Raw genomic sequence first — 25,402 nt, 5'->3', positions numbered from 1 at the left:
ATCTAAGAGTTGGTAGAGGTAAGAACTCTAATGGCTGAACATTCTGCTTCTCCTATCCTTCACCTTTCATCCCCAATAGCTGACTCCAAGGTTTTATTAAGTAGGAACATTTGAAATTTGTGTTACAAGCATGATTCTGCCAACTATGTTTTGGGCCCCCATTCCCAACATTTGCCTTTTAGCACATGTGTATAGTTAACAGGTAGTTGTGGTTCTTGAACAAAAGAAACAATTGGATATAGTTTCAATCTAGTCGAAAAGTATGTGTGTCATTCTTGAGAAATGGGATCACATATAGTTAATAATTCTTATTAATTTCTGTAAGTTTGTTGAGGATTCTTAACTCAATAGATTGTTGATTTATCTTCCTCCACCTTATTTCTCAACTAGATTGGAGCTTCTGGCTTATAGTGTTGGACATACTGATAGACATACTGATATCTCCTTTCCTGATAATAATTATTTATCTAGTTCTCTCTTGAAAGTATGATTTTTCTGTACTCTCCTGATTGAGAAGATCTTTATTTTTCTATGTACATAGTATTGCTGTTGTATTCTTTAAAGTGCTATTTCCTTGATGATGAACTGCCGTACTTTGTGATTTTCTTGTAATGTCCTTATTTCTCCTCAATTTAAATTACAATTTGGCTGAACATAGCTCAATTATTCCTGTATATTTCTGAAAGAGATTGTTCCATGTTTTTGCAGTCTTTAATGTTTTAAATAAGAGTTCAGATGTCATTCTCATGTGTTTGTCTTTGAACTTGACATAGCACCTTTCCATTAGATGTTTTGATGTTTTTTTCTTTATTTTGTGTTTTTTTTACATAATAAGCACACTCTATGACATGAAGAGATAACTCTCCCATGATCTCTATTTGGGTAGCATAATGCCTATTTTTTATTTACCATTTTTTTCCTAAATACAATTTTTCTCTATTATTGCTTTATTCAACATAATCTCTATGTCTGTAGTTTTTGCAGCTCTTCTATATCTTATGCTTCTTAGTATTGGTAACTCCATCATATGCTAGAATTCTTCGACATTACTACCATGTTTTCCTTTGGGTTCACCTTCTTATGTAGCTTCTCTAGTATCACGAATTATAGGCTCAAGGTCCTTAATTATGGCTAGAATCCACTTATGAGTAAGTACATACCATATTCCTCTTTTGGGGTCTGGGTTACCTCACTCATGATAGTGTTTTCTATTTCCATCCATTTGCACATAAAATTCAAGATGTCATTGTCTTTTACTGCTGAGTAGTACTCTAATGTGTACATATTCCACACTTTCTTTATCCATTCTTCCATTGGGAAGCTGAAGAGAGGGGGCCTGAACTGGCCCTAACCTATAGCCACACTGATAAATATCTTGCATATCACCATAGAACATTCATCACATTGTAGCATTGGACTGAGTTCCCAAGGTACAAATGAGGAGCAGAAGGAGGGAGAACATGAGCAGGGAAGTCAGGACTGTGAGTGGTGCGCCCATCCACTGAGAAGGTGGGGCTGATCTACTGGGTGTTCACCAAGGCCAGCTGGACTGGGACTGATGGAGCATGTGATCAAACCAGATTCTCTGAAGTGGCTGACAATGAGGCCTGACTGAGAAGCCAAAGGCAATGGCACTGGGTTTTGATTCTACTGCATGTACTGGCTTTGTAGGATCCTAGTCTGTTTGGATGCTTATCTTCCTAGACCTGGATGGATGGGGGAGGACTTTAGACTTCCCACAGGGCAGGGAACCCTGACTGCTCTTTGGACTGGAGAGAGATGGGGAGGGGGAGCTGGAGGAAAGGGAGGGAAATTGGAGGAAATTTTTAATAAAAAGACTGTCTTTTTAATAAAATAAATAAAGAGACAGATATAGTACATAGGAAAATGATAGTTTATGAAGGCAGAAACCCGGTCTTAGGATGAGATGCTTAATTTTAGTGGGTATGTTAATTTAGGTGAACCAATGAGAACTTTGATTGCTGGATTTTGGTGCTTTGAGAGTTGGACCTTAATAGCCTCTGAATGAGGGATTGGCCATATAGGCAAATAGACCTAGTGTCTTGCTTCAGGAATGTAATCTAATAGTTTTAGCAGAGGTAGAGGCAAATAGGGAGAAAGGGCAAGGCCTACCAGAGCCACATGCTTGAACTTATAAGTGTCCCTTTACTGTGTGCTGTATTTGATACACTGAAATTTTACTAACATTTCAATTGTAATTTTTCCTTGTTTTCTTATTCTGCCATGTTGCTGATTATTTTTTTCATCTTGTTAATGTTTTCCTATATTTTACTAGCCTTTCTCAGTACATCCTCAGCTGCATAAATTTTTTGTTTGTATCTATTGTGGTAATTCACTCCTTTATGAATATGTTTTTGAAATCATCACCCAATATTTTACCCATTTCAGATCTTTGAGTTGAACCCTTGAGTGAATTAAGATCCTTTGGGATATAATTTTGGTTTGAGTTTTCGTGATCTTATGTTTGTGTATTATAATTCATATCTGTGGGTTTAGGTACCCATTTTCATTTATTTGAGACTTTTTTGAATTCAACAAACTATATTCAAGGTCTCACTGACCACAGAATCAGTCTGCATTGAGGTATTTGTAAATCTTCATTAATTTTATGCACTCTGTAACAAATTTGTTCCATGCCATATCTCCAAAATAGGATAGGTTTCTTAATAAGGATGTGGACATAGTTAGAATATTTTATACATGGGATAACAATATATACCCCTTAAAATGGAGCTTTATTGATTGATATGAAATATAAAGACTTGAAGGCAGCATTTACTGATACAATATTATATCAATATTAGAGAGCAGGAAGGTGTCTTTGTCTCAAAATTGTGAGTCAGAATCAGAATCTTCAGAATGAGATGGGATCCCAAAAACAAAGGCAATAAGTTCCACAATTTCCTTCCTTTACATAGTTAGAATTCACATATTTAGAATCTGCAAAGGCCATGTGTGTGTGTGTGTGTGTGTGTGTGTGTGTGTGTGTCTATGTATTTCTGTATGAGTTTGAGTGTGTTTCTGTGTGTGAATGTAGGTGTATATATGTACATATATGTGGATATATGTGTATCTATGTGTTTAAGTGTACATACGTGTGAATGTGGGTGTGGGTGTGTAGGCATGAGTGTATGAGCATGGGTGTGTGGTTATGGGACTGGATATAATATGAGAGAGAGAGAGAGAAAATTAGAAGATACTCTGTAAGAAAAGATTGCATGAAAGGGAAGGAGAAATGGGGAAGGTTAAGTATATATGTTCAAAATATATGACATACTGGAAAAATCTTGCTTTTAAGAAAACTGTGTACAGTGAATTTAAATCAATAAACGATTTTAAGGGGCAGCAAGACATGTCAAAGACACTTGACAGCAAGCCTGATATCAAACCTCAATTTGAGTCCCAGAACCCAAATGACAAATATTAGATCAAGTCCAGGCTGTCATCCAAACTTCATATCTATACCATGTCAGATGTACACCTAGAAATTTGCACACACTTACATACAGACACACAAATGTACACTCTCATGGTCACAGAGAAAAGTACTTAACTGACTAGAATACAATAAAAAGTTATAGAAAAAAACAGAAGAAATGGATGCCAGTAAGGACATAAGAAGCTTTCTAGAATCTATAAATTTAGGGAAATCGTTACCCTAGAGCTTCCAAAATGAAATACAGCATGTAGTCATCATCACCTCTGCCCATAGAGTCTTCTGATTGACACCACAACTCCAGAAGTATAAAAAGCTAAACACCTCATATATTCAAGAAACAGAGTTTGTGGTAAATTAGTTCTCCTTTGCAGTTTTGTATAAAACTTTTATATCCCAACAAAAGAGACATTGAACCCATTACAATTTGCTGGGCTCTGCAAGCCTTTTCATCAGAGTTTCAGGTACACTGGCTCTAAGGCAGAAGGGGGAAGTGTAAAGGACCAGGGCTATGCATGATGAATGCAGATGGTGAGACTCTCGGAAGAGGTTTTTGTTGGAGGCTGAAGCACTGTGGGAGGATAGCTATACGACTGCATACAGTAATAATCTGCCAGGTCTTCAGACTGGACACTGTTGATGGTGAGAGTGAAATCTGTCCCAGATCCACTGCCTATGTAGCGATCAGGGACCCCATTTTCCCGAGTGGATGCCCAGTAGATTAGTAGTTTAGGAGACTGCCCTGGTTTTTGCTGGTACCAGTTCAAGTAGTTCTTCTTGGTGTTACTGTTGTAAAGACTCTGACTGGCCCTGCAGCTGATAGTGATCTTCTCTCCTACTGACACAGCCAAGGAAGATGGAGACTGGGTCATTGTGATATCTGCACAGGCACCTGAAATCAGGAAAACAAATGGTCATAAGTAATTAAAAACACACAGAATTTAATACTGATGAAATTTGTCAATTTATAGCCCATAATGTCATATTGTCAGAGTGTACATCTTTTACAGTAGTGTAAGAAATAGTGTCCTAGCACACATTATAAATTTCTTTTATACAAAGAAGTGACTCCAAAAATATTACAATACATTTCAATTTCTCACCAGACACCCAGAGCAGCAGGGACATGAGGATTTGGGTCTGTGACTCCATGTTGTTCCCCCTGTCTAACTGATGTAGCTTAGTTCTCACCAAAAAGGCCTGCTTTATACATTCAGAGCAGCTGGTCTGGTCTGAAGTTTCCCATGCAAAGCAGTAATCAAATACATAAAGAAATGTTTGGACAGTATGTGTGGATGACTGGTGTCAATGAGCAGGCAAAAATACAGTCATAGGTAGTGTGAGCAATCACTGAAAGAGATTAACATACTGCTTTCACAGACAGAAATCAATGAGCTGTTCTAATATCAACTTATGCTAAAATACCTTACATACTTAAGTTAGTTTGCTTTTGCATCAATGTTTGGAAATTTATCTTATATTAACAGTACTAGGTATATAATAAAATAAATTAAAAATTCACAACAGCAAAAGAAAGCTAGAGTAAAAAATATAAAGTAGATAAAAGGAAGACTAGAGAGGAAAATAGGAAAGGTAGAGAAAGTTTATATTGAAGCTGAATTTGTTTATTATCTCCCATCTTTAAATTTACTCTTATTCTGAAGACAATGAACAATGAGCTCCAGTTTCTTGGCTACACAAGGCACAGAGATTCAGAGAACAGCCAAGAATTCACTCTGTGGAAATTCTGGGGAACATTAATGTAAGATAAAGATGAAAGCATTAATATCAAACAAAGGCAAACCCAGCAGAAACTAAAAAGTATCCTTCACACAATTTCAGTGAACTGAAAGAGGACACTGAATTTGGGGAAATGGGAGTGGAACAAAACAAATTAGATTTATTCAAGTAGTCATGGCTGTAGATCAACACTGCCAAGAAAGTTCATTCCAGAAACACATGTTCTGAAGTAATTTTGAAATTAGCACTACTGAAACTGGGTAAAAATGGTCCTATTGACACAGTAAACAAGTAAAAGCCTCTCTAGAAAAAGGTAAAACCATGCTAAATCAAGTACTAATTTTAAAGAAACCAAATAATGTTTGAGTTTGAATAAAAATCTACAGCAATAACAGAAATCAATACCATGACTGGATTTAGATTTGTGATTGCTGAAATTGCATACAAGAAATAAATTACAAACCCAATATTTTGTGTAAAGTGTAAGAAACAGAAAAAATGAATAAGTAACTGTCATAGCAATTAGTAGAGATTCCTGTCTGTAATCCCAAAACTGGAGAGACATAAAGAGCAGAACTCTGAATTTGAGGTCAGTCTAGGGTACAAATTCTAGGTCAGTCCAATCGATACATGAAGTTAATCTGTCAAAAACATGCTTCATTTATCAAGGAATTACAAAACAACTCAAATGCTTGAAATCCAAAGCAAAGTTAACTGACACTGAGATTTTAGCATTAAGACAAGAGTATTTCTGAAAGTTAAGTATACATCTAAGTAAATGCATTTCATATTTATTTTGTATTTATTATATAATTTTATACATATGCATTTCATGTGCAAATTTTTAATTGTTTCTAATAAGCATATTCAGATCTCTTTTGTAATTGGCTCATCCCCGATCATAAAAGAGCGACAAGCTTTATGTTGAATAAGGAAGTTCTGAATATCAAGGTCAAGAATATGACAGAAGAGAAACTGCCAAAGTCAATGACTAACAATTTGTGCTGTGTCCTCTAGCTTAGACAAACTTTGTACTTATTTTGTTACAGCTGCAGTGGCTCATATTGTGATTTCATGTCATTGACTGCTGCTTATTCAGATTGAACACATGGAGACATGAGTCTTACAAATTCAAAGACTCCTGTCTTTGTGTTTTCACAGTATGTAAAGGGAGAACATGGAGACTAAAAGAATAAAATTCCCATGTTCGTTTGTGCATAATAGAAAAAAACAGACAGTCCTTAGTTAGTGCTTTTACAACAAATCAAATTTCAGCCCTGGTGCATTTGATTCCTTGAGCTAGATTAAAAGTGGAAAAAAAAATTTGAAGTCAAGGAAGCATGAAAGCTCAACAGGACAGTTGGTCTTAGGTATTAATATTGTGTACCTGACATAGCTTGCAAATTTCATTGTATCCTGGCAACTGTATTGATCCTGACAACTGTCACTATACTCAGTTTCTGATAAAAAGTCTAATTGTTCTCAATAAAAATGTCACAGGCTCAGTCTTGCTGTGGCCCCTCCAAAAAAAGTGAACATACTACAAACTCCTAGCTGCAAACAACACAGCTTAATTTGCTCCCAACTATTTAGCCATAAAGTCTGATGCTGACGAATTTGAGGTCATGGAACACAGTAATGCACTTCCATGGACATCACTGTGAAGGAAGGCCCATGGGAGTCATATTTCATTCTCAAAATCAGCAGAATCGGGGCTGAGATTGTCATCACACATTCTCTACCTACAGTACTATAGCCTAAGATACAAATGTCCCTCCTTAGATGGTCCAACTGCTATAGCATGTTGTTTACCTTTACAACATCATAGAAAGTTGCTTTCAAATCTGTGAGAGGAAGAACAATAGATCAAGTCACAGCTGAGTTTTCTGCCCCATGGGAAACACACCTTCAAGCAGTAAAAACCTTAATTGTTCTTTCTGGTCCACCATGCTCAATATGGAGATAAGCAGTAGAAGAATAAACATTATCCAATCTCTTCAAAATAAGTAGATATTATTGAATGTAAAGAAAGTTTCAGAGTATACATAACCTGTTCTTCTTAAATTAGTTAGTGACTGCTACAAGATGTTTTGTGTCTTCTGTATTCTTCTCAGTTTGGTCTTGAGATAGAAACCAATGTGAAAGCATAAGATCACTTCTTTCAAATAATTATTCAATAGAAAATCATGAAAATGACTATAAAAGATGGCAAGACAGAACAGAAAGAACAAGAAGTATATGCTGCTGGAGTGAATACAAACTGGTACACTCAAGGTAAACTTCCATGTAGAGGTCCACTAGATATATCCTTGAACATGTGTATATCAAATAAAATACATATACTTCCACAACCATGTCCATGGCTACACTATTCACAATAATAAGAATTTAAATCAATTCAGTATCTACCAACCTATAAATGAATAATAAAAAGGCACATAAGTACAAAGAAATTTACTCAACTTTCATAAAAATAAAAATCACATAGATGTATGAATTTTTATCTGTTGCTATATATATGCATATGATATATATGTGTGTATGATACACACTCACACACACATATATATATATATATATATATATAATATATATATATATTTATTTATTTCAGAAAGACTTGTTGCATATATGAATACAATATTTACTTTTCTGTCTTAGATTTAAAATTCAGCCAACTTCTGGTTGAGGCTGATTAACAGTAGTCTTGAAATCATCTACATCCATGATGTTTTCCTTTCTGCATATTGCATCAGTAACTGTGGCAGCATTTGGACAGGGTGGATTATGTTTCTAATCCTGGCACATGAGTGACTGAATCAGGACCTTAGGAAAGTCAAGGGAATTTTGGGACCACATTAAAAAAAAAAGAAAGAAAAAGGTTTTTACCAAAAACCATAGTTGTCTTACAATGAGATGTTTTCCAGTTTCCAAACAAGAATGTAGCCTTGATAACACCGTGACTGTAACCTATGAGGACCTGAGGAAATGAACCAGACACCACTTGCTCAGATTATAGGTACTGAGCTCATAAGTCATGCCATTATTGCTCAGAGTCTTAGCTGGGTTCATACATGTGGATTCTAGGGAATTTTTCTAGTCCCACATTTCTCCCTAACCCCATAATGACTTCCTCCATCCAGATATCTCATTTCTTATATAGCGATATTCTAATACCATTTCATCTACTGCAAAATTGATTCAGGATACTATTTTTTCTGTTTTATTGAGTGTGTTGATAAGTTCTTTGATCTGTGTATTGTTTATTATACATTGAAATTTTATTTCCCAGCATTTCAATTGTAGTTTTTCAGCTGACTACTATTTTCTGCTGTGTATCTATTTCATGCATTTTGCTTATCTTTGCCTAGTATCACTAGCTTTCCTCATTACAGCCTTGAGATAATAAATTTTTTCATACTGTCTTTTCTGGTGAGTCATCATTTTATGAGTATGTTTTTTAAATATTCACCCAGAATTTTACCTATTTCAAATCTTTGAGTTGAATTTTTGTGAGAATTATGATCCTTTGGGGATGTCATTTTTCACTCAATATTTGTTATAATTTTTTTCTTTTTTAATGATTTATTTTTATTTTAAGTGTGTTGGTATTTTGCATGTAAGAGTGTCTGATTTTCTGGAACTGGTGATACAGAAAATTATGAGCTACCATGTGGGCGCTGAGAATTGAACCTGGGTTCTGTGGATGAGCAGTCAGTGCTCTTAACCACTGAGCTATCTCTCCAGTCCAAAGATTTTTATTTTACTATACATACAGTGCAACTTAACTTTTAAGGATCTTGTGTTTAACTTTTAAGGATCTTGTGTTCCTGTGTTATGATTCATATCTCTTGGCTTAAACACCTCCATTTGGTTTATTTGAGACTTTTACTGTTTACTGCACAGAATCACTCGGTGAACTACTCAGTTTTAAGGCATTGGGAGATCTCCAGCAGTTGTATGTAGTCTGTAACATACTTGTTCCCTGTCATGTATCCAAGATAGGTGCTCAATAAGGTTCTTAATTAGAATATGGACATAATTAGTTAGTACATTGTTTTACATAAAAAACAAAATACTCCTTTCTAAAACCATCAAGGTTTATCAATTGATATAAAATGTAAATACTGAAAGGCAGCATCTGAGGTCACAAAACTATATTTAACACTATTGTGGAGGGAAGTTTATCAGTTTTCATGACTAAAAATAAGATATGGAGAATTCAGAGGGAGATATGGACCCAACAACAAGGACAAGAATTATCATTCTTTTCTCACTTGCAGATCCTAAGTATGTCAATTCTGGTATGTAAAGTTCATGTGTGTGCATTATATAAATGTGCATGTATGTGGATATGTGTATATTTGTATTTCAGTATATTTGTTATTTGTGTATGTATATGCATATGTTGGGTGAGTGTGTTTGCATTTTGACACAGACAAAGAGATAAAAGTTGAAGGAGGCCTAGGGGAAAAAGATAGCAGGAAAGGTATGGAAAGTGGGGAAGATTTGTGCATATGATCAAAATATAAGATATAGTAGAAAAACATAGTGTTTAAGAAAATTGTACAAAATGAATTTATATCAATAAAATATTATAAGGGGAATAAAGATGGATCAGATGGCTAAGAAATTTTCCACAAAAACTAAGGAAAACTTTAGCTTGTTACCCAGGACCCAAATGATAAAGAGGCAATAATATCCAAGCGTCCTCTGAGCTCTACAAACATGACATGCCACATATTCACCTAGAGACATGCACATGCATACATACAGATAGAGGTAATTATTAACTGAAATATAACAAAAGTTAAAAGAATTATGAAAAAGGAAAGAAATAGATAAAATATACACCAGTAAAGATGAAAGAAAGTGTTCTAGAATCTGATAAAAGCAGGAAACACTCTTTCTATAACTTCCAAACTAAAATACAGGTTGCCTTGTCATCAATTCAGCTCAAAGACTCTTATGATGGACAATAGAACTACAAACATATAAAATGAGAAATCTTTCTTATTCAAGCAACAGAGTTTGTGGTTATGTGTTGCAGAAGGAATAGAAAGGTAATGTTGAGTTCTCCTTAGCATTATCATGTAAAGCTCTTTTTCCTACCAAAAGACATAAGAGACATTAAGCCCATTATGTTTTGCTGGGCTCTGAAAACATTTTCATCAGAGTATCAGGCACACTGGCTCTCAGGCAGAGGGGAGAATGTGCAGATTAACAGCTCTTTGTGGTGCAGACAGTTGTTGAGAATCTTAGAGGAGGTTTGTGTTGAAAACTGAAGCACTATAGATTAAGTGCAGTAATGATGTTGACAGTAATAATTTCCCAGATCTTCATCAAGGACACTTCTTGTGGTGAGAGTGAAATCTGTTTGCAATCTACTGCCTATGCAGTAATCATGGTTCCCAGTGTTCCGAATAAATGACCAGCAGATAAACAATTTAGGAGACTGTCCTGGTTTCTGCTGGTAGCAGGCCAAGTAGTGCTTAGGGCTTGAGTAAAGACTCTGACTAGACTGGGAGCTGGTGGTAACATTCTCTCCTCCATATACGGTCATGTAGGATAGATATGGGGTCATCATAATTTCCACATGTTTGTGGGCTTTATGGAATTAGTATTGCATTGACTTCAATTTTTAAGCCACAGTGATCTAATAAGATACATGGAGTTATTCCAATTTTTTTTTGTTTTTGTATTTGTTGAGTTTTGTTGTGTTACCGAGTATGTGATCAATTTTCTAGAAGGTTCCATGAGGTGCTGAGAAGAAAGTATATTCTTTGATGTTTGGATGGTGCTGCAGAAGCCCCTTCCACTCCTCAGCCAATAACCTTTAAGATACCAGCCCATTGGGTGGTCTCTTATACTTTTAAAAAGCAGCAGGAACCTGGTGCTCTCTATTGCTTCTTGCTTCTCTCTTCCCGTTCTGGCATCTTGACTCTCTGCTTCCTGTTTGCAATGAAAGGACTGTTTGGGATGGTGGTCTGTAAGTTTTTTCCCTTAAATACATAATAAGTCGTTGATGGGATTGACGATTAGATAGTCATAGTTACTATTTTCCTATGATCTAGCCAAGCCATTTCCTATACAAGACTTAGACTCCATAGGATAAAATGTTTATTAAATGTTTATCATATGTTCCTTTCTTAATATTGTTTATGCTGATTGCAATTCTAATCTTATACTTGATATCTTTTCCTACTCTATATTGTTTTGTATTGGGTTTGGAACTCTCTTACTTAAACAAAAGGGGGAGGTGCTCTGGGAGCTATAGCCTTTTAGATACCAGCCCACTGGTGCGTGCTCTTTTAACTTTAACAAAAGCAGTGGGAACTGGGCACTCTCTCTTTCTTCTTGCTTCTCTCTTTTTGTTCTGGAGTCTAGACTCTCTGTTTCCTGTTTGAAATGAGAGAACTGCTGGTTGCGAAAGTGATCTATAAGTTCTTTCCCTTAACTAAATAAACCCTTTTATTATTCATAATTCTTAACTGGTGAGGGATTGTTTTGCAGCATCAGGATGGAATATTCCAAAAATGTCTGTTAAGTCCCTTTGAGTCATAACATCTGTTAGTTCACTTATTTATCTGTTTTTTTTTTTTTTTTGTCTGACTGACCTGTCAGTGGTGAGAGTGGAGTGTTGAAGTCTCCCACTCTTACTTTATGGGGGGGGGGTGTTAATGTATGATTTGAGCTTTAGACGTGTTTCTTTTACATATGAGGGTGCTTTCGTATTTGGGGCACAGATGTTCAGTATTGAGATTTCCTCTTTCTGGAGTTTTTCTGTGACTAATATGAAATGCCCTTTGTCTCTTTTGCTTGATTTTATTTTGAAGACTATTTTGTTAGATATTAGGATAACTATACCCAGTTGTTTCTTAGGTCCATTCACCTGGAATATTTTTCCCAACCTTTAACTCTGAGACAATATCTATCTTTGAGGTTTAGATGTGTTTCTTTTATGCAGAAGAAGGATGAATTCTGTTTTTGTATCTAGTCTGTTAACTTGTGCCTTTTTATGCATGAGTTGAGTTCATTTATATTAAGGGATATTAATGACCAGTGATTGCTATCTCTTTTTAATTTAGATTTCAATATTGGTGATGTTAATTTGTGCATTTTCCCCATCTTTGGAATTTGTTGCTATGAGATCATCAATTTTCTGTGTTTCTGATGATATAGCCAATTTCACTGAGTTGGAGTTTTTCTTCTAGTATTTTGTGTAGGGCTGAGTTTGTGGCTAGGGATTGGTTAAATCTGGTTTTGTCATGGAATATCTTGTTTTTTCTTTCTATTATGATTCAACATTTTGTTGTGTATAGTAGTCTTGGCTGGCATCCATTGTCTCTTAATGCCTGCAGAACACCTGACCATGACCTGGCTTTCATTTTCTCCAATGAAAATTCAGGTCTAATTCTTATAGGTCTACCTTTATTTATTACTTTGCTTTTTTCCTTTGTAGTACTTAATATTTTTCTTTACATTGTATGTTTAGTGTTTTGATTATTACTTTGTGAGGAAACATTTTGATGCAATTTATTTAGTGTTCTGTAAGCCTCTTGTATCTTCATAGGCATATCTTTCTTTAGGTTGAGATAGTTTTCTTCTATGATTTTGTTAAATACATTTGGTGTGCTTTTGGGTTGAACTTTCCTTCTTCTTCTATACATATTTTTCTTAGGTTTGACCTTTTAACGGTGTCCTATATTTCATGGATATTTCCTTGAAGTTTTTATTAAATTTAATGTTTTGTTTGACTGATGAGTTCATTTCCTCTATTGTATCTTCTGTGCTTGGATTCATTCTTCCATTTATTGTATTCTGCTGTTCATGCTTGTGTTTGTAGTTCCTGATCATTTACTCATGATTTCTGTTTCTATAATTTCCTTAGCTTATGTTGTCTTTATTGTCTCTATTTCAGCTTTCAAGTCATGAATAGTTTCTTTGAAATGTTAGATCATTTTTTTTTTGTTTTCTTTAAGGGATCTGTTGATGTTTTCCAATTTTTTTTGTTCAACTTTTCTTCAATTTCTTTGATGGAATTTCTTATTTCCTCTTTAAAGAGTTTCAAACATTCTTCTGAAGTTATTTTTTTAGGTAACTTTTCTTCTGCTTCATCAATATTTGGTTGTTCAAGTCTTGGTGTTGTCGGGTCTTCAAGTTTTGCTGGTGTCATATTGCTCTTTGTGGTGTTGCATGTGTTCTTTTTCTACTCATCTTTTCCAGTAACAGGAGTGGTTGTAACTGTCTGTGATTCTGTTGATTGATCTTTTAGGTGTCAGTGAATCCAAGGTTCAGATGGTTCTTCCTCATGGTATAGTCAGTGCCATGTTTCTAGTTACCTCTTTGGTCACTCTGTGTTCCTGGAGGTTGCTCAGCGGTCCTGGACTTTGATCCAGGAGTACCCTTGAAGTTTGCTGTCTAAGGCCTCCTCTAGCCAAGGTTAGATCAGACCTGTTTCTGTAAATGTCTCTGGTATGGATATGTTTCTGCAGAGGTCCCTGGCTTGGAGTTGGACCTGCAAAGATTTCTGGCTCTGGTCTAATTCCTCGTATTTCTCAGGTTCTTGTGCACCCAGACCTGCAGAGCACCTGGCTCAGGCTTACTCCCTCGTAGGTCCCAGACTCATGCTCAGACGTGAAAAGGTTTCTGGTTCCTGACTATTTCCTTAGATGTCCCAGACCAATGCTTAGACCCATAGAGTTCCTGGCTAAGGCCTACTCCCTCTAAGGTCCAAGACTCACACCGAGAAACACAGAGATCTCTGGTTCCTGCCTATTATCTCAGAGGTCCCAGATTCATATCAGATTCACAGAGGTCCTGGCTCAGGCCTAGTTCCTTGGAGGTCTAAGACTTATGGTCTACTAGCTTGAAAGTCCCAGATTCATGTCTGGACCCTCAGAGGTCCCAGATTCATGTCAGATTCACAGAGGTCCTGGCTCAGGCCTAGTTCCTTGGAGGTCTAAGACTTATTGTCTACTAGCTTGAAAGTCCCAGATTCATGTCTGGATCTTCAGCAGTCTCTGGCTCTGGCTTATTCATTCAGTGGTTGCTCCCCTGTACCTGTTCCTACGGAGTTCTCTGTCTCAGGTCTGCTCTGCCCAGGTCACTGGCTCAGTCTTGGTCCACCAATGTCCCTGGACTGGATGTGCCTCACTCCCATGAAGATTGCTTTCTCAGGTCACAGATAGCATTTCAATCCTATGTTTGCTATGTTTCTTCATTTTCTTTTCCTTCTTCATCTTCTTTTTCTTCTGTTTTTTTTTTTTTTTGACAATGTTTCTCTGTAGCTTTGGTGCCTGTCCTAGAACTAGCTCTTGTAGACCAGGCTGGCCTCAAATTCATGAGATCTGGCTGCCTCTGCCTCCTGAGTGATGGGATTAAAGGCATGTGCCACCACCACCCAGCTGTTTCTTCAGTTTCAAACTTGACGCAGGATATTCTTACTTCTGTTTTATTGAGTCTTATGGCGATGTCTTTGTTCTCTGTGAAAAGGAAAGGTATGAGTTTAGGACCCACAAGACCAAGTTTTCAGCACAAAGGAGAAGTCTTTACTTCAGAGGGAAAGAGGTGAGGAACAAGGGAAAATAGAAGAGACAGAGGAAGGGGGAGGAGGGGTATGGAAACAGGGAAAGGGGGCATACATAGTATTTGTCTTAGAGTGTAAAAGTACTGCTACTCAATATAGAGACAGACATAGAACATAGTAAAATTGTAGTTTATAAAGTAGAAGCCTAATGTTAGGATGAGGTACTTAATCTTATTTGGAAATGTTAATTAGGTAAATCAATGGGGGCTTTTGATTGATGGTTTTTGATATTCTGATAGCTTTACTTTAGAAGTCAGTCTCAGGAGAAGGAACTAGGCACATAAGCAAATAGACCTTGGTGAAGAGTTTTAGGAATGCAAACTAATGGTTGTTCACAATACAAAAAATTGGGGAGAAGGGGAAGGTCTGCATGAGTCATTTGCTCAAGGTTAGTGTATCTTCACTGAGTGTTGTATTATTTTAATTTAACATTTCAATTGTGGTATTTCCCTTGCTCAGTTATTTGACCAAGTTGCTGACTGTTTTCTCCATCTTTTTAAGTTTGGCTATATGTCACCAGCCTTCCACCCTACAACCTTGTTTGAATGAATTCTTTTGTTTTTATCTTTTGTTGTAATTGATCATTTTATGAGTACATTTTTAAAATCTTCACACAACCTTTTATCTTTTTCAGATCTTTCATTTGAATCCTCCAGTGAATGATTATTTTGGGAACATCATTTTTTACATGATTTTGGATAATTTCTGTGTATGATTCATACCTGTTGGTTTACGTACCTTTTGGATTTATGTGAGGCTTTTGTAAATTTCACATTCTAAACTCAAGGGATCACTAATTAGAAACACTCAGAAAGCTATGCAGCTTTAGGGAATGTGGAGAGCTCCAGAAACATTTTGTAATCTGTAGTACTTGTTCCCTTTCACATCTCCAAAATAGATATTCAATGTTTCTTAATGAAAACATGGACATGATTAGTTATTATATGGCTCACACAGGAACAAAAAATATCCCCCCCCTCAAAAAAAACCACTGAACTCTATTCATTGATATGAGACTGGAAGGGAACATCAGTTGACTAAATGTTATATCAACCATTAGGGTGTATGGAAAGATATCAGTTTCTACAGTCAAAAATCAGATATAGAAACTTCTGAAGGAGAAGTGGCCCAAGAATCAAAGTCAATATATATCATAATTTTTCTCCTTTTCAGATCCTAAATATATCTGTATGAGTACATGTGTGTCTTGTGAAAATATGTGTAAATGTACTCTGAATACATGTCTATCTATGCATATATGTGTTTATGGGTGTAGGTATGTATGAGATGCAGGAGGTATAGGCATGTGTGAATGTATATGTATGAGAGATTAAGTGATCAATGTAGAAGAAGAACTAAAGGAAGAAGAAATAATAGGACAGGAAAGAAGAAATGCAGAAATTTTGTGGGTAGAGTCAAAAGCATATGATTTACTGGGAAAACACCCTGCTTATAAGAGGGTGAATCAAGTAAAGAACTCCTGTACAATAAAGGAACTTCCAGAGGCAACATATTTCTCACTCCAAGAGTTATCATAGGGCTATGATAAAAAAAATAAAACCTTTGTACTGGCATAAAGAGAAACAGGTTGACTAATAGAATAAAATTTAAAATTGAAGTCCCTGATATTAATCCACACCTCTATGAACACCTTATTCTTAGCAAAGAAGCTAAAATTAGACAATGGAAAAAAAGAAAGCATTCTCAACAAATGGTACTGATGTAACTGGATGTCAGCATGCAGAAGAATGCAAGTAGACCCATATCTATCTACATGCACAAAATCAAGTCCAAAGAGATCAAAGACCTCAACTGAACTGCATAAAAGAGGAAGTGGGAAGTAGCCTTGAATTCATAACACAGGAGACCACTTCCTAAATATAACTACAGTAGCACAGACACGGAGAAAAACAATTAATAAATGGGACCTCCTGTATATGAGAAGATCCTATAAAGCGAAGAAGAAAGTCATTAAGACAAAACAACAGCAACCCCACATCGGAAAGAGCATTAATCTCTAAAATACAGATCTCAAGAAACCAGACATAAAAATACCAAATAATCCAATTAGCAAATGGGATACACATCTAAATAGAGATTTCTCAACAGAACAATAGCAAATGGCTGAAAGACACTTAAGGGATTCCTGAATATCATTATCCATCAGGGAAATGAAAATAAAACGACTCTGACATACCGTCTTACAAATGTCTGAATGGCTAAGCTCAAAAACACCAATGACAGCTCATATTGTAAAGGATGTGGACTAAGAGTAACATTCCTCAATTGCAATGCAGGTGTAAATGCAAATTTTTACAGCCTCTTTGGATATCAGTACGGCTGTTTCTCAGAAAATTAGGAAGTAACATACCTCAAGACCCAGCAATACCACTCTTGGCCATATACTCAAAGGAGGCACACTCATACCACAGCACATTTTCTCATTTGTTTTCATATTAGAATTATTAAAAATGATTAGAACCTGAAAACAACCTAGGTTTTGCTAAAATGAAGAATGTATAAAGACAACGTGGTACATTTTTCACAGTGGAGTCCTACTAAGTGGAAAAATATATTGATATCCTGAAACTTGCATGCAAATAGATGGAACTAGAAAAAGATCTGAGACAGATAACTCAGACCCAGAAAGACAAACATGGCATGTACTCCCTCATAAGTGGATATTAGACATATTGCAATGAAAAACAGTCCATGACCACAAAAAAAAAAAAAAAACTAGGCAACAAGAAGAACCCCAAGAGAGATATACATATATCCCCCTTGGAAGGTAAAATAGACAAGAGCTCCTTCAAAAATTGGTAGCATGGGATAGGGGTTAATGGAGGACAGAGGGGGGAATAAGGGGACTAAGGACGAGAACATGAGGAAAAGGGTTCGTCAAGATTGGGGAAGGACAGAGAGGGAGAACAAGGAAAGAAGTAACTTGATTGTGGGAGTCTTTATGGAGCCAGCATGAAACATAACACCAGGGAAATTCCCAGGTATCCACAGGGAAAACCCCAGCTAAGACTTTAAGAAACAGTGGAGAGGTTGCCTATACTAGTCAGTCCATGCAGTCAGTTTAACAACTATTGTCATCACAAAACCTTAATCCAACAACTGATGGAAACAGATATAGAGATCCAGAGCTAAATACTGTACCAAGATTCCAGACACCAGTCAAAGAAAGCAAAATGATAATATCTGTAAAGGAGTCAAGATCATAATAGGCATTTCCACAGGAACAACTGTTATGAGCTAGTGGGAACTCACTGACTCTGGACTGATAGCAGAGGAACCTACGTAGAAACAAACTAGGACCTCCAAATATTGGTGACTTTTGTGTGGTTTGGGCAGTCTGTGGGGACACTAGCAGTGGGATGAGGATTTATCCCTAGTGAGTGAACTGGCTTTTTAGATTCCATTCTTTTTGGAGGGATACCTTGCTCAGCCTAAATATGGGGGGGGGGCTTGGTCATGACACAAAATGATGTGTCCAACTACGTGAACTTCCCATGGGAAGCATTACCGTCTCTAAGGAGTGGAGGAGAAGTGAGTGGTGGGATTGTAGAAGAGGAGGATGAATGAAGAGAGTAAGAACTGGAATAGGTTTGAGAAATGAGAAAAGATCATTTAAAACATAAAATAATAAAAAATTGAGTACAATAAATTTATTTCAATTGAAGATTTTAAGGGGCAAAAAGATCCATCAAAGGGCAAAGACACTTGCCAACAAGCCTGATGTCATAACTGACATTGATCCCCAGACCCAAATGACAAGCAATCAGTATAGTTCATGTGTTCTCTTTTGTCCACACTATGCCATGTCAAATGTATACCTAGAAATATGCCCACACATACACACAAACAAATCCATACTCATAAGGGCACAGAAAAGACTACTTAATTAATGAAAATGTAATAAATAGTAAATAATTTATGGAAAAAAAACAGAAGAAATGGACACCAGAAAGGAAATAAGAAAGCACCACAGAATTCAGTAAAAGAACAATAAACATTTTTCCTAGAGCTTCCAAACTGCTACCATAATTATTATTCCTATCCATATAGTCTTATGTTGGACACTGAAATTCCAGAAGTATAAAAATAAATCCCACATATTCAAGCAGCAGAGCTTGTGTTAATGTGTTACAGAAAGAATAGAAAGATAGCACTAAATTCTTATTTACATTTCCATTTAAAAGTTATTTCATATCTAAAGATATGAGGGATTGAACCCATTATTTTTGGTGGACTCTTCAAACTTTTTCACCACTGTTTGAACACATCAGTCTCAGTCAGCAGGGGGAAGTGTGCAGGTCCAGGACTGTCTGGTGCAGCCAGCTGGTGAAAATGTCAGAGAGGGTTTTTGTTAGAGGCTGAAGCATTGTGGGAGGAGTGCTGTAATGCTGCTGACAGAAATAATCTGCCAGATCTTCAGCCTGAACACTGCTGATGGTGAGAGTGAAATCTGTCCCAGATCCACTGCCTGTGAAGCGATCAGGTACCCCAGTGTACCGAGTGGATGCATAGTAGATCAATAGTTTAGGAGCCTGCTCCGGTTTCTGCTGGTACCAAGCCAAGTAGTTAGTACCACCAGATGAAAGGCTCTGACTGGATTTGCAGCTGATGGTGACTTTTTCTCCTGCTGACGCAGCCAAGGAGGATGGAGACTGGGTCATTACAATATCTGCACAGGCACCTGCAATCAGCAATAAAAATGATGATGCATAATATAAAAAATGAATTTAATATCATTGTAATATCATATTTTCAGTGTTATTGTGTAAGGCAAATTCTATCATGACACACATTCTAAATATCTTATATACAAAGAAGTGACTCTAAAAAGATTATAATACTTTTGAATTTCTCACCAGACACCCAGAGCAGCAGGAACAGGAGAAGCTGGGTTTGTGAAACCATGTTGATCCCCCTGCCTGTCAGTTCTCACTGAAAAGGCTTGGCTTATAAATTCTAGGTGGTTGGACTGAGTTGGAGGAGCCTATGCAAAGCAGTTAGCAAATATCTAAGAAAATACATGGGCAGTATATGTGAATAGCTGGTGTCAATCAACAGGCAAAAATAACAACATGGGGAGTGTGAGCAATCACTGAATGATATCATCTTACAGCAGTCAAACAGATATCTCTTAGACACGCTAATGACAACTTTGGTTTAAAATCCACCGTACTTTTAAATCACTTTGTTTTGCAGAATGTTAGGAAGCTATCTAAGATTAACAATACTATGGAAGTGACCAATTATGTTCAAAAATATCACAACCAAAGGAACTTAGAGTAAAAAAAATTCAATAAAAGAAAGAAATGATAGAGAAAGGAAAGGCAGAGAGAGAGAGAGAATGGAGGTTAAATTTGTTCAAATTATCCTATATTTAAAACCAAACTTAATAGAGGACAATGAACAGTCCCACCAACATTGTACTCCAGGTTCTCAACTTAAAAAATACAGCCCAGAATTCACTCTATGAAAATCCTGGAGATCATTAAGATTGTGATGAGAGACTCTTAAATCTCAAGCAATAACACACCCTGCTGAAACAAACAAGTGTCATCTGCATAACTTAGGGAACTGAAACAAGATGATAAATTGTGGGAAATAGAAGAGGAGAAAACAAACTTGATTTTTTTTCAAAATTCATTGTTGTAGACCAACAATTGCCAAGAGTGTTTATTCCATAATGAATTTTCTAAGATTATTTACATGTCAGCAGTATTGTGAGAGGGTGAAAATAGTCTTCCTGACATAGTCAACACTAAAAATCCTCTTCAGAAGGGAACACTGTCATCTTAAATCAAGCAATAATTTTACAGAGATCAATAGACCATGGTACAAGAGATTAAAGCTATACAGGGAAAAAGATGTTTCGGTATGAATGAAAATCAGAAGCAATAACATATTTCACAGAACATATCTGGACTTCAGGTTGGTGAACTATGAAAGAACATATAAAAAATAAATATAAAGTAAATATTATGTGTAAAGTACAAGAAACAGAAAAATAAATAAATAAAACATCATGTAAAGACGTTGGAATCATATCTTTAATCTCAGACATCAGACTTGGAGAGACATAATAAGGAGAATTATATATTTTAGATCAGCCTGGGGCACAAGTTCTAGACCAATCTAATCTCTGAATGGAAACAATCTTTCAAAATGTGTGTTATTAATCAAGTGCTTACAAGGCATTTTAGACATTTGATATCTAAATCAAAGTAGTTTTCAAACATTAACATTTTAGCATTAAGCCAAGATTATTATTAAAAATTAAATATACATTTAAGTATCATGCATTTCCTATTTATTTTCATTAATTATATAATTTTATCAATCCACTTTTCATATACAAAATGTTAAATTATTTCTGATAAGCATATTCTGATCTCTTTGTCAATTTGTCACACAATCAAAAGAGAGACATAAGCAACATGTGAATTTTGAAATTCCCAATATCAAGGTAAAAGTAAGACAGATTAGTAATGCTGCTGCAGGCAGTGTCTAAAAATATGACAGATGAATAAATACTCCTGTCAGTGTCTAACAAGATGTGCCATGCTCTCAATCTTTGCAGAACTTTGTGCTTTGTAACAGCTGCAATGACATCAGATTGGGGTCTCATGCCATTTACTGCTGATCATTCAAATAGAACACATGGAGACTGAGTCTTACAAATCCAAATACTCCTGCAATTAAACATGTATTTTCACAGTATGTAAGGGGAGATCACAGAGAATAAAAGGACACAATATTCATGATCTTTTATGTATAGTAGAAAAACCAAAGAATGTTTAGTTACTCCTTTTCCCACAAATCCAGTTTCCAACCTTGTACATGAGAATCCTTAGGCTGTGATTAAATGTGAACTCACTACAAACCTACTGGCTTAAAACAACACAGATTAACTTGTTCACAGCTTTGGAGCCAGGAAGGAGGATGTTGATTATTTTGATCTCAATGGACACAGCACCCTCTTTCATAGACTCCACACTAAATAAACATCTAGGGAAGTCATATTTCATCCTGAAAACAAGGTGTTCAAAGGTTTGTGGGTTAATATCTGGGACTTCTGTTCGATTCCATAGGTCGACTTCTCTGTTCTTATGCCAATACCAAGCTGTTTTCACTATTGTAGCTCTGTAATAGAGTTTGAAGTCAGGGATAGGAATGCCTCTGGAAGTAATTTATTGTATAGGATTGTTTTAGCTATCCTGGTTTTTTTGTTTTTCCATATAAACTTGATTATTGTTCTCTCAAAGTCTGTGAAGAATTTTGTTGGGATTTTGATGGGAATTGCATTGAATCTATAGATTGCTTTTGGTAGAATTGCCATTTTTACAATGTTGATCCTCCCAATCCAAGAGAAAGGGAGATATTTCTATTTTCTGGTTTCCTCCTCAATTTCTGTCTTCAAAGACTTAAAGTTCTTGTCAAATAGGTCTTTCACTTCCTTGGTTAGAGTTACCCCAAGATATTTTATGCTATTTGTGGCTATTGTGAAAAGTGAAGTTTCTCTGATTTCCCTCTCTACTTCTTTATCCTTTGTGTATAGGAGGGCAACTGATTTTTTGGAGTTGATCTTGTATCCTGACACATTATTAAAGGTCTTTATGAGCTGTAGGAGTTTTTTGGTAGAGTTTTTGAAGTCGCTTATATACACTATCATATCATCTGCAAATAATGAGAGTTTAACATCTTCCTTTCTAATTTGAATCCTCTTGATCCCCTTATGTTGTCTTATTGTTATTGCTAGAACTTCAAGCACTATATTGAAGAGATATGGAGAGAGTGGACAGCCTTGTCGTGCTCCTGATTTTAGTGGAATGACTTTGAATTTCTCTCCATTCAATTTGATGTTAGCTGCCAGCTTGCTGTAAACAGCTTTTATTATATTTAGGTATGACCCTTGTATCTCAGATCTCTCCAACACCTTTATCATAAATGGGTGTTGAATTTTGTCAAAAGCTTTTTCAGCATCCAATGAAATGATCATATGGTTTTTTCTTTCAGTTTATTTATATGATGGATTACATTGATAGATTTGGATATGTTGAACCAGTCCTGCATCTCTGGGATGAAGCCTACTTGATCATAATGGATAATTTTTCTAATGTGTTCTTGGATTTGGTTTGACAATATTTTATTGAGAATTTTTGCGTCGATGTTCATGAGTGATATTGGCCTGTAATTTTCTTTCTTGGTTGTGTGTTTGTGTGGTTTTGGTATCAGGGTAACTGTAGCTTCATAAAAAGAATTTGTCAATGACTCTTCTGATTCTATATTGTGAAATACATTTAGGAGTATAAGTATTAGTTCTTCTTGGAAGTTCTGGTAGAATTCTGCATTGAAACCATTTGGTCCTGGGCTTTTTTTGGTAGGGGAGGTTTTTTGATAACAGCTTCTATTTCTTCTTTTCTAACAGATCTATTTAGATTGTTTACCTGGTCTTGATTTAACTTTGGTATATGGTACTTATCTAAAAACAAGTCCATTTCTTGTACATTTTCCAACTTTGTGGCATATACACTTTTGTAGTAAGATCTGATGATTCTCTGAATTTCCTCTGTGGCTGTGGTTATGTCCTCCTTTTCTTTTCTGATCTTATTAATTTGTGTGTTCTCTCTCTGCCGTTTAATTAGTTTGGATAGGGGTTTGTCAATCTTGTTGATTTTCTCCAAGAACCAACTTTTTGTTTCATTGATTCTTTGGATTGTTTTCTGTGTTTCTATTTTGTTGATTTCAGCCCTCAGTTTGATTATTTCCAGTCTTTTACTCCTCCTGGGTGAGTCTGCATCTTTTTTTTTCCAGAGCTTTCAGGTGTGCTGTTAAGTCTCTAATGTGTGCTCTCTCCATTTTCTTTAATTGGTCTCTTAGTGCTATGAAGTTTTCTCTTAGCACTGCTTTCATTGTGTCCCATAGGTTTGAGTATGTTGTGTCTTTATTTTCATTAAATTCAAGGAAGACTTTAATTTCTTTCTTTATTTCTTCCTTGACCCAGGGGTGATTGAGTAGTTGACTGTTCAGCTTCCATGAGTTTTTAGGCTTTCTGAGGTAGGAAATGTTGTTGAATTCTAACTTTATTCCATGGTCATTCAACAAAAAACAGGTGGTTACTAATATTTTTTGTTTCTGTGGAAGTTACTGGGTATGCGGTCAATTTTCGAGAAGGTTCTAAGAGATACATAGAAGAAGGTATATTCTTTCCTATTTGGGTGGAATGTTCTATAGATGTCTGTTAAGTCCATTTGATTCATTACCTCCATTAATTCTCTTATTTCTCTTAGGTTTCTGTCTGATTGACCTGTCCATTGGTGAGAGAGGTGTGTTGAAGTCTCCTACTATTAGTGTGTGTGGTTTGATGACTGCCTTGAGTTCTAGACGTGTTTCTTTTACATAAGTGGGCGCATTTATATTAGGGGCATAGATATTCAGGATTGAGACTTCCTCCTGATGAATTGTTCCTGTTATGAGTATAAAATGTCCATCTCCATCTCTTCTGATTGATTTTAGTTTGAAGTCAATTTTGTTGGAAATTAGGATGGTCACGCCCACTTGTTTCTTAGGTCCGTTTGCTTGGAAAACCTTTTCCCAGCCCTTTACTCTGAGTAGATGTCTGTCTTTGTGGTTGAGGTGTGTTTCTTGTAAACAGCAGAATGTTGGATCCTGTTTTTGTATCCAATCTCTTAGTCTGTGCCTTTTTATAAGTGAGTTGAGTCCATTAATATTAAGTGATATTAATGACCAGTGGTTGTTGATTCCAGTTATTTTTTTATTGTTTATTTTGTGTAGTAGAGTTTGTGTGTTTTCCTTCTTTGAGTTGTGCTTGTGAAGGGTCACTAGATGTCTGAGTTATTGTAGGCAGTGTTGGCAATGTTAGATTCCTTGGGTTGTGATTTTCCTTCTATTACTTTCTATAAGGCTGGATTTGTGACTAAGTATTGTTTAAATTTGTTTTTATCCTGGAATATTTTGTTTTCTCCATTGATAGTGAACAAAAGCTTGGCTGGGTATAGTAGTCTGGGTTTTGCATCCATGGTCTCTTAGTGTTTGCAGTACTTCTATCCAGGACCTTCTGGCTTTCATGGTTTCCATAGGGAAGTCTGGTGAAAGTCTGATAGGTTTACCTTTATAAGTTACTTGAACTTTTTTCTTTGTAGCTCTTAATAGTCTTTCTTTAATCTGTATGTTTTGTGTTTTGATTATTATATGATGAGGGGATTTTTTTGATTCAGTCTATTCGGTGTCCTGTATGCTTCTTGAACCTTTATAGGAATATCGTTCATTAGGTTGGGAAAGTTTTCTTCTATAACTTTGTTGAATATATTTTCTGGGCCTTTGATCCTCAATTCTTCTTCTTCTACTCCTATTATTCTTAGGTTTGGTCTTTTTATTGTGTCCCAGATTTCTTGAATGTTTTGTTATGAGAATTTGTTGGATTTGCTGTTTTCTTTGATCAGAGAGTTTATTTTCTCTATGGATTCTTCAGAATCTGAGATTCTTTCTTCTATTTCTTGCATTCTATAGGTTAAGCTTGATTCTGTAGTCTCTGTTCATTTACCTAGATTTTCTATATCCAGCCGGCCCTCGATTTGTGT

The 25,402-nt window shown here is 36.0% G+C and overlaps 1 pseudogene and 1 gene segment (V, D, J or C); both read right to left on the bottom strand.

The window, feature by feature from the left end:
- Positions 1-3,966: 3,966 nt before the first annotated feature.
- On the bottom strand, positions 3,967-4,624 carry LOC148121755 (immunoglobulin kappa variable 4-1 pseudogene; annotated as a pseudogene). The gene is made up of 2 exons (XR_015738206.1): positions 4,561-4,624; positions 3,967-4,349 (listed from the first exon to the last, which is right to left on the bottom strand). The product of XR_015738206.1 is annotated as an immunoglobulin kappa variable 4-1 pseudogene (transcript).
- A 14,445-nt stretch (positions 4,625-19,069) lies between these two features.
- Positions 19,070-19,816, bottom strand: LOC148121754 (immunoglobulin kappa variable 4-1-like). The segment is given in 2 exon segments: positions 19,070-19,488; positions 19,664-19,816. Coding segments are annotated over 2 exon segments (453 nt in total).
- Between the last annotated feature and the right edge of the window lie 5,586 nt (positions 19,817-25,402).

Source organism: Myodes glareolus, chromosome 6 (genome assembly GCF_982192425.1).
Source record: "Myodes glareolus chromosome 6, mMyoGla1.1, whole genome shotgun sequence".
NCBI classification, from domain to species: domain Eukaryota; kingdom Metazoa; phylum Chordata; class Mammalia; order Rodentia; family Cricetidae; genus Myodes; species Myodes glareolus.
Note: the sequence above shows the minus strand (reverse complement) of the source record. Positions and strands in the feature narration are given on the sequence as shown.